Source organism: Astatotilapia calliptera, chromosome 22 (genome assembly GCF_964374335.1).
Source record: "Astatotilapia calliptera chromosome 22, fAstCal68.1, whole genome shotgun sequence".
NCBI lineage: Eukaryota > Metazoa > Chordata > Actinopteri > Cichliformes > Cichlidae > Astatotilapia > Astatotilapia calliptera.
In genome coordinates, this window is record NC_137442.1 from 30,316,515 (window position 1) to 30,327,256 (window position 10,742).

General features: G+C 39.4%; 1 protein-coding gene across 1 annotated transcript in view; it reads left to right on the forward strand.

Moving 5' to 3' along the window:
- The window catches only part of LOC113015008 (visinin-like protein 1), a 34,016-nt gene extending 28,976 nt beyond the window's left edge, over window positions 1-5,040 (forward strand). The window contains exons 2-4 of the mRNA XM_026156899.2: window positions 1,099-1,272; window positions 4,160-4,375; window positions 4,456-5,040. Of these exons, the coding sequence (XP_026012684.1) occupies window positions 1,111-1,272; window positions 4,160-4,375; window positions 4,456-4,653 (576 nt within the window). The 5' untranslated portion in view covers window positions 1,099-1,110 and the 3' untranslated portion in view covers window positions 4,654-5,040. The remainder of the gene's footprint in view (window positions 1-1,098; window positions 1,273-4,159; window positions 4,376-4,455) is intronic.
- Window positions 5,041-10,742: the final 5,702 nt, after the last annotated feature.

The following is a 10,742-nucleotide window of genomic DNA, read 5'->3' on the forward strand; positions in this document are numbered from 1 at the left end:
TGTTGATTTACCGCCTGTACAACACTGAATTGCCTTATTACTTCAGTACATGTGCCCTATACTATGCAGTGATTTTATTCAGGGTACATTTCTGTTATCTAGATTTACTTAACCTAACACTGGTGATCAGGAGTCGGGAGTCGTGTGATCAAGTAGTCGCACGAAGCTGGTTATCAGCTCAAATATTCAAGTAAAATGCAAGACGGGTGTAAAAAGGATGAAATAAATGCCACAGTTCTTCAGTTAATCTGGTGATTAACTGATAATACAAATTTCATATAAGGTGAGCAAATATAGTGTAGGTGTTCTGTTTTAGGATCAGATGTTAAGGCTTATATAACATTAAAATTGTTGTAAAATTGTTTGGTGCCAACATTTATTTCTGATGCTTATGAGGGAAACACGATATTAAGAACTTTAGACCTTCTTACCGTTCATGCATAAAGGTCTGAGGAGTCTACCAGGAATGGTGACGCTATTTTCTGGAGAATTGATTGGTCATCAGTCAGTGATTTCATACATGTTGATCCCTAATCTAGATCTGCTCTAGAGCAGGTTTGGTTCACAGCATAAATTACCATGGCAAATTATCCTGATTAGAACTGAACCACCTTCGTAGGATTAACTGTAAAGTTATCTGGATAAGCCAAAATCTGTCTTCACAGGGCTTCTGATCTAAACTTAAGTCAGAGTATTAAACGTCATTGATATAAACTAAAAGCAGAAGTTCCAAAGCATTAAATCTAAAACCAAACAGGAATAATATAAATATTTAGATAGTAAGACACACTAAGATGAATGGGATCAAATTGTCTTAAAAAATAATGATAAACTTTTTAAGCAAGAGGAATATAAATAAACGATTACTGTGTGACAGAGCGCCATGCTAAGATGATTTATGTTGACAGGCAAAGCCACAGGAAGGCAGCAGGGCTTTCTCTGAGTTTGGCTGTGTGTAAGTAATTCCTCGTTTGCATCCATCCTCAGAGACCGAGCTTGTTGCAAGTGCTCAGGGGCATCACTGCTATTGCTGTTGTTTCTGCATCACCTGTGTGGTCACCCTCCCGCTCTCTCTTTCTCTCTGCTTCTCTTCAACAGAGGTGAGGCATCATGGGGAAACACAACAGCAAGCTGGCTCCAGAGGTCCTGGATGACCTGACCAAGAGCACTGAATTCAATGAGGCAGAGCTCAAGCAGTGGTACAAGGGCTTCCTTAAAGACTGTCCTTCTGGCATTCTGAACCTGGAGGAGTTTCAGCAGCTCTATGTCAAGGTGAGAGTAAGCCGTCTCAAGCATTGCCTCCTCATTCTCTCCCCATAGTTATATAAAGAAAAAAAGTTACATCTGAGATGACTCATAGCATTGTTGTGCTGTTACATAGAAAGCCTTTGTTACTGAGGCTGACTAATCAATTGTTGAGTGCACATAAAGGAGGAGGAGCCTGTATTAATGCCTCTGTTGCTGCCTAAAACTGCCTCCAAAAATATTTGGAGCTTTCAAAATGCCACAGTGCCACAAAGAGGCCTGCTGATTTTTCATTGGTTGGATGGGGAAAAGATATTTTTAAATCAATTTTGCATATCCTCTCAGGCTCATTCACTCCCACTCGGTTTTAAAGGGCACAGAAAACAACTGCAGTTTGTACGGATAATCTCTCCAAAGTTCTGCTGGCAGAAGGAGGAAAAAAATCCTTTAATAAGCAGCGTGTCATTGCTAACAGGTCTTCCGTGGGTCTCTTACAGCCAGCTACCGACATCCTTTAAAAAATATTTTGTTCTTAGTCAGTGCTGGAAAGGTAAATGCTGTATTTGCAAATTGCACGTGGCCAAAGAAAAAAAAAAGAAATGAGGCTAATTTTCAAGCAATTAATGCTTAAAAGCAGAGCTGTAATTGCTGCTCAGTATGTTAGTTTGATGTACAGTTTAGTCTATGTATTTATACACTGACAGTTGTTATTTTAGCAGTTTAGTGAAACATATTAAGAGTTTTATGTATATGAGGGGTTGAGTGCAGACTTCAGGTTTGAGCTGTTGAACAGAAGTATTGCATTAACTGTATATTTGGGGCTCTGTGACTTTTGTCTTCAGTAATTTAAATTTATGGCTGAGATCAGGTTGAGTTTAGGTGACTCTTTTGACCGCTGCAAAATATTCAACTCCTTTACCTTCAAACACTCGTGGGTTTCATCCAGTTTGTTTGAATCGCTGTCAAAGGGTCATTACTGTGAGGTGACACCTTATTAATTCTGCTGCATTTGGCTGAATTTTAGCTTTGGTATTGGCACTTACAGATTGTACCACATCAACCTCCTAACTTAAATAAACACGACTGAAAAAAACAAGAAGTGAACAAAATATACTTTTCTTCACTTGGAAGGATCCTGTGGCTCTCCATAAAGTTTGTCTTCTGTGGATGTTCAGCACTTGCACTTTACATTATTTTATCATGGTGGTTTTACTGCACCCAGGATACTCCACACTAGAGATTTACCCACTCCTAATGTCCCTGCTGTCTCTCTGATGGACTTGTCTTGTTATGGAGCTTTAGGGATGTCTGTTTTACTTATGCTGAGAGTGCATTTGATTACAGCAGTGGCGTCCAGACAAAAGTACTACACTATCATCATAGCCCAAATCTGTCTATGTAACAGACTTTGAATGAGTTTACTCATTGAGATGTGCTTTTAAGCCCACATTCATGATCTACCTTTAACTTAAATAGGTTTCGGTATATAGCTAAAACAATGTTGGCCTTGTTACCCAAAAAAAGTCATGTATTTGATGTGACTTATTACTTTTCTCAAAGGTAATGCAGTATGTTGCTTAGGGCTGTTTGATATAACGATATATATCGGATGACGATATAAAAATGTCTATCGTTTCATTTAATGTTATCGTTTGTTTCGTGGTGTCGCAAAATAAACGGTTTACGGCAACATTTTTTCATCCTTTTGATGGTCACTGTAGTGGCTATATTAATTTATTCTTTCTCTCTTTCTCTTATATTTAATATAACCACACTACTGACGGACAAGCGCCTGTTTTATGCATTGTGGTTAGCAACAACGACGGTAACAGCATCGTGTGTCCGCTTGTTTATGTTCCACATAAACCTTTCACAATAAAGCTCAAGATCCTGTTGAGACTTTTCAAAATAAACAGAATCACGTGAAAGAGCAGATTATTTACGGATGATAAGTAAAAAAGAGCCGCCAGGTGCTAAAAAATAAACCTTAGACTCAAACGTTAGAACAGGCTTTTCCCTGCAGCACGCCGTGTAATAAATACTCACAAAGAAAACGGCGGCCGTTACAACTTATGTCTAAAAATGTATAGTTTCATGCATCGGTTAAAACACTCGACTCCAGGTACACGACGCGCAGCTGGAAACACTTCCCGCAAGTCGAGCTGCCCGATATTTACATAATTTACAGAAAATGTTGCATTTTTGTGATTTATATCGTTATTGGGACAATAGAATTCTTATATGGGGATATGAGATTTTGGTCATATCACACAGCCCTAATGTTGCTTATTTACTTGTTGGAGAAAGTTGTTACATTACTTTGGCATTAGTCCGTAAAAGTAACATGCTAGTACTTTTAATGTTTTATACACAGCACTGGCTAAAGCTCAAAAAGATGAGTCTGTGTCCAAAAATATACACAAATACAAAATTTTACAGCAAATTTATTTATTGAAATTTAAAAAAAATGCATGATTTTAAACATTAAAATAATGTAAAACTAAAGTGAAGAATGTAGGGTTGGTTAAACCTTTAGGTATTTTTTAGGGTACTGAACATATTGGTTCTACCAAGTAAACAGTGAGATTAAATCAGTCAATTGCAAATTACATGATGGGTAAGCTTTTGTCACCTGACACTGTCACCGTTGTTTTCAGAGCAAGTACAGTGTAGAAAAAAAGGGGTATCATTTGCTACTGGTACCGAAGAGAATATACCAGTACCAGTACTGGTTGAGAGATGAATGCTACTCTACCCTAAAGTAACATTAATGATCTTCAGCACCCATGCTGTACTGCATTTGTTTATTCATCAAGGATAGTATATACTTCAACAGTCAACAGTTGAACCTAAAGTGGCCAATGCCACAAATGTCTCATTGCAAACTTTTGTTTTTCTCATTTTTAAACTGCAGTTTTTCCCATATGGTGATGCTTCCAAGTTTGCTCAACATGCGTTTCGGACGTTTGACAAAAATGGCGATGGGACCATCGACTTCAGAGAGTTCATTTGCGCCCTGTCCATCACCTCCAGGGGTAGCTTTGAGCAGAAACTCAACTGGGCCTTCAACATGTACGATCTAGATGGAGATGGAAAGATCACACGCATGGAGATGCTGGAGATCATCGAGGTGTGTCTGTGTTAAAAATAAACTGTTAATTGTATTTAAGGCAAAATCGAGCATTATTTCCCCTTTTTTGCCCTCTGCAGGCCATCTACAAGATGGTAGGCACAGTGATCATGATGCGTATGAACGAGGACGGGCTTACCCCTCAGCAGCGTGTAGACAAGATCTTCTCCAAGATGGACAAGGACCAGAACGATGAGATCACCTTGGAAGAGTTTAAAGAGGCGGCCAAATCCGACCCTTCCATTGTCCTACTGCTGCAGTGTGACATGCAGAAGTAGACTGGGAGGGGTGGAGAAACAGAGCAAGGGTAATAGAGTTGAACTGAATTTAGAGAAGGAAGGAGGCTGAGAGAACAGTGAAGCAGGAGGAGAAAGGGAGGGATGCTGCTAGAGAGAGGAGGAGGAGAAGGAGAGAGGCAGGGAATCTTTCTTTCTCCCTTTCTCTGAGGTAGTGATGTCTGGAAATAAGCCATGTTTGGAACACGGACCCCCTGATTGATGCCATTCTTTTATCCGGGCTGCCCTGCTGTGCAGCTCTCCTGAAGCACTTCTGCTTCAGTCCAGCTGAGCGTCTTTATAAATTCAGCCCGATCTGTGGAAAGTGGAAATCCCTCCAGCTCTGTTTAGCGCAGATCAAAGAAATAAAATACAGATTTACATAGGAAATAGTCTCACTCAGATGTTCATGCTGTCAGGCTCTGTGCCTAGTGTGCGATATTACAAGGCTGCAACACAACTGAAGTATAAAGATCACATCTTTTTTTAATCTGCTTTTTTATTTGTGTAACATGTACACTGTTTTCAAGACTTACAACATGTAAATGTAAAGTAGCTTACTTCCAAATTATGTAAGCTAACTAATAATATTGACATCACTATAGATGTGTCCAAATTCATGGGCTGCATCCTCCTGAGGACCCGGCCTTCACAGTCTACGTGGGCCGGGTCCTCAGAAGGTCAGGTAGGCCGGAAGTAAACGTAAAATTGGACGGTCTAGCCTTCAGATTTGCGTCACCGCTGTCTCGGTGGAGTTTAATAAACTCAGCTGTCTGCTCCTTCCTATCTAAAATATAACAGGACACTGGTGTAAATTCTCGACCTTCTCACACTTCTGTTTAATCGGTTTTCTGTTTGACGTTTATTCAGCTGTGTGAAAACCACCCGGGGGATTAAAAAAAGTTTTTTCTTATCTAATCTAATCTAATAACGTTAATCTCAGACAAACCGATTTACTCACGAACAAATAAAACACTGAAAAAAGGCAAACAATACAATTTTTAGGTTGTCTAAGTGACTTATATATTACGTTTAATCTGAGTAGCAAAAGACCGCGGTGATCTGAAAATGATGTGCCGGGATTTTGTCGTTCTCGGCGGCTTCAGTGACCCTCGAGTTCCCGGCTAGCTATCGAGGTGGTGGGTAACAGACGTCTCCGAAAACGTCAGAGCACTTTTGCAAACATGTGATATCCTGATAAACCGAGCAGATAGTTGAAGTTTTACACAGCTACATTCTCGCCTGAAAATGTGTTAAAAGTTTATTTTGTGACCCAGAAAGAGTAATAAGATTAAAAACTTAGTACTGGCCGCCATTGTTGAAAACTCGAATTGGCTGCTATGAATTCTGGGATATGGTGGGCCACGAAGGACACACCCGACCCATCCTTCAAATTCGGGGAAAATGTGGACGCATTGGTCAGCTGCATTCGGAGGAGTCTACGATTTTGGACAGCCTTCGTCGTGTCGCTGTGACGTAATCGGCCTACAAATGCGGCCTCAGGAGGATGCAGTCCATGAATTTGGACACGACCTCTTATAGAGTCAAGAGATGCTAGCTTAGCATAGCATATAAACTGATAACCAGGGAAACAGCTAGCCTGGTTGCAGTTTTATGACCAACTCTTAGAACGAAATAGAATACAACACAAACTCCATATTAGGATAACAAAAAACTAAAGTGTCTTATTTTGCTAGTGGCAATATTAGTAAGCAAGCAAACTACAGTTAACTAGCTGGGTCCCAAGCACAAATACACAACATGAATAACTTAATCTGCAGTAATGGTTAACACAGAGGTGGTTAGCTGGCTACCTAGCTTTGGTTTCCAAGTGTTACTTGTATGGATGTACAAGATGGACTTAAGGCTCTGCAAGGACATTCGAATTCTAAGTTTGCAATGATTGGAAGGATTTATTGTAGTGCATTGATTCTTAAATCAATGAACTACAAAACATCATTCCTAAGAAAAATGTACAGTTACCGCCGCTCTGGGAAGGGGGCAGGGGGGAAGCAGCGGCTTCACTCATGCGCAATTCATTTGTAGTTTGTAGCGTAGGGGTGAATATCTCCTGCTCTGACATCAGCTGAGGGGGACTGCTGCGTGAGGACTACCTGCCGCCAAAGGCGAGGTGCCCACGGCAGCACCCGCTGCTTGTTGAGAGTAAGAGCGATACGTTCTTTCACGTGGAAAAGTCGTCATAAGTCTCCAATAACACCAGAAAAAGTTGCCAGATTTGTCGCTAGTCGCTTTTTGGAAAAAAGTCGCTAAGGGGGTCTGAAAACTCGCTAAATATAGCAACAAAGTCGCTAAGTTGGCAACACTGCCCCTGAGTCTTTTTGCTATGCTATGCTAAGTGTTGCATGGCCCCAGCTTACCCTAGAGACATTAGAAGGGTATTAAATGAGCACAGTGTGAATAGTGATGCAGTACTTAGCACTTCACATCGCTCCTGTTGGGGCCATCCTGTGTGGCTTCTCTTAAGGTACTCTGACTTCCTCCCACAGTCAGTGGTTGTTCTGTGTTGGTCATAGGTGCAAATGTGAGTGTCACTGGTTGTCTGTCTCTATGTTTTTGCTCCGTAATAGTCTAACAACATGTGCAGGGTGTGCCCTAAGATAACTGGAATAGACTCTAGTCCTCCCACGAACCTCAGTTGGATAAGTGGTTAAGAAAGTGGGTGAAAAAATTAAAATGTTGCTTTAATATCTAATTAGATCCAAGTATAAGCTCTGCCAACAGCTCAACAGCCCATGTTTAGATGATATACTCTATGGGCTGTTTTGTCTTATATTAGACCAACAAGGACCAGTTGAACATTAAGAAAGATGTAATGTGTTGCTAGAGGGAGAGAGAGTTGTGTAAATGAAAGGTACTCCGTTGTTTGTCTTTTGTGATGTCTCTACGTGTGTATATGAATTCTAGTATATGTTTGTTCAGAGTAAACACACTTCATAAAGCCAGGTCAAACCACCCTGTCTGCAGGTGTTTGTGCATGAATGTGCCGCAGCAATCATTAGTCCTTTGACAGCCAAACACACAGCCAGTTATATGGCAGTTGTAACATATTAGAGCACAGTGTCCACAAGCTTTACTCTTTAAATATGAGGCAGGGAGGTGATTTGAGTCTCAGCATGGTGAGGCATACTGATGTACTGCTCAGTGACTTGTGGCTGCGTCTAAAAGTTTTCCACATTCGATTTAAAAAATCAATATGTAATCAGAAAGGTTAACATACATTATGTTTTCATAAAAGGTTAATAATCAAGTTAAACTTAATTTTATCTTCCAGATAATATAATCAGACCTTTTTTGAGCAGGTGCTCCCTTCGTGGCCTGCTTTATAATTATTTTATGCAATAATGTCTTGACAGCTGACAGTTACATCAGCCTGCCATTTGCTACCATGTGTAGAAATATAAGATATTTTTATGGTTTCTATTAGCTCTCTGATGGCAAGGGTTTTTTACTGTCAGAAATATGCATGTGCTCTTTTTTTGGTGCATATTTCTCTGTAATTATCACTCTTAATGGCTACAATCATTGTAGAAAAGAACTTCCTCTGGTATTTTTTTGTTTTTTAGAGTAAAAAAATCCCAAATCTTTGCTTACCTGTTTAATCAGGACCTTTTTGGGTCTGCTTTGATATAAATAATAGTTTGGAAACATGGGGTCAGAGCACCCTGAGAAAAACAGCTGTAAGATTCAGCTGCTCTTTCATTCATTATTTCATTAACAAGTTTAATTTTAACACTGTTAGATTTTGTTAAGTCTGGTTTGTGAGCACTGTTTTGTCTAATAATGGACAGAAACTACAATATCTAGCATGTTCTGTTGGCTGTTAAAGTACCTTTAGCTTGCTTACTGTTGCTGCTACATCAGCAAGTTGCAACCCACCTCTAGCCCAACACTAGTGCCATGTCAATGTTGTGTGCTTTGTTCTGTACCAAGGGTCTTGTTGCTCCTCTCCACTAATGCGCGAGGAAGGATAGGAGATCCTGAGAAAAGAGCCCAACTGCTAAATATAAATCACTCTATTTGGGAATAATCTTTTTTTAAAATAGTCCTGACTGAAATTAAAAAAAAACATGCATCTTGATATAAAACATCCTTTTCTGAGACCAGCAATTTGAGCTGCAGGAGGAACGAGTGTAGCAGCATGGAGTCGGGATAATCAGGACGGTAATTGCAGACCTTATGACACAAACGGTATTTCTCAGAAAGGCCAAAGCTGCCTCCACGATTCACTGTTGTTTCACATTAAAAGCTGAAACAGGCATCCCCTCTCCTGCTCTCCCCCCGTTTTTGTCTTCTTCCTCTTTAAATGTCAGGGAGGAAACGCTTTGATAATAGGTGGAGGGGGGAGGAACTTTTCTGAACTCAGCTTAGATCTAAAATCAATGTGAAAGAGAGCAAAACGCTGAAGTGAATATGAATGAAAGCAGGTAGCCAGGAGGGGAATTACTGTAGATAACTCGTGTTTGCAGTGGTGCACAGACATGAGAGTGGTATCAGTCTTATTTAAATCTCAGTGAGACAATAAATGTTCCCCCATTAAAATTAAAAACTGTTATTGTCACAGTTTAACTGTGAATCAGTTTAAGTGGCTGATTCATCAGTCTTGAAATCGAGCTGCATTTATTGAAGGAAGTAAATACTACAGTGGCCTTTTTATTTGTTAAAAAAATGGTTGGAAACCAGAGGATCAAACAAAGTGCAATAGCTAAAATTACAATCTAATCAACATCACGATCCAAACAATCATTAAACCCTTGTGTCTTAAATTTTAAAATACAAAAATAATGTCTTTAAAAAAAAAAGCATGACAGCATCTTTCAATTTAGCACCTCTGAAAGCCTTTAGAAGTGTCTTGATTCTTCCAGTCACACTTTTTGCACAAAAATATTGTGTTCCTGTCCTGCCAGCCAATCAGATTACCTCCTCCTTCTCAACATCCTCCCTCCCTAAAGCTACAGAAAGAGCGTCCGTGGTGTGATACTGTAACGATAAACTTACATGTACATTATAATACGACTGTAATCGTATTTATGAATATAAACAAATATATGTAAATGTACCACTAGCTTAGACCTAATTTCATATGATGAAACAGCTACTGTGTGTGTGCGTGAGCGAGAGAGACAGAGAGAGTGTGTGTGAAAGAGTGAGGTTAGTATATGCAGCGTTTGCGCGAGTGCTCACGTGTTTTGTATTTGTATCATTTGTGGAAAAAGAGATGCCTCAGTCTAGTTTAACTTTGTAAAAATCACTGAGTATTATTCCCCATAATACATTTGCTTTTGTGGTCCGCTGGTATATATTCAGTATGTACTGTGCTGTCTCTAACATGGGACATGTTGTTTTGTTAACTTACAGTTGCAGTTCTACAGGTTACACTCATATGTGGAGTTCGTTGAGCAGGGGGAACCTGAAGGTGTGAGGAGAGGTGTGTGAATTGGAAGAATGATTAAGAAATATAGTCCTGTGTCACAGTGTCACCCAGTGGATGAAAATATAATGCCACACCTTACTGTACAGTCTCTGTTTATGATGTAATGAACATGCCGGAAGATCAAATGCTAAACATGGATAAAGTTGTGTTTTTCTCAAAAGAAGTGCAGAAATCTGAAATTAATGAACATGTTTCTCTCGGCTTGTGTCATTGGTTTGAGTCTGCAAAGAGGCGCCAATGTGGACTTTAATATTTAAAACAAATAAATGACATCACGTTCTTTTTTATGACAAAATGCTTTTTTATTTAAAAGTTTTCAGCATATATATATATATATATATATATATATATATATATATATATATATATATATATGTGTGTGTGTGTGTGTGTGTGTGTGTGTGTGTGTGTGTGTGTGTGTGTGTAATGAGTATATGTGGAAAAAATGGAAAAACTATAAGTGAATTTTACTTTAGCTCTCATCCCTCTCCCAGAATATAGAGATTTTTAGCTAGTTGCTAATTGCTAGTCAAGAAACAAGCTAACCTACAGAGTTTACATTCCAAATTGCAAACTTTATTAGTCATCATAGGTTAGAGATTGTAAACAATGTTGTTTAAGGGAACTTTGGAGAAGAGAC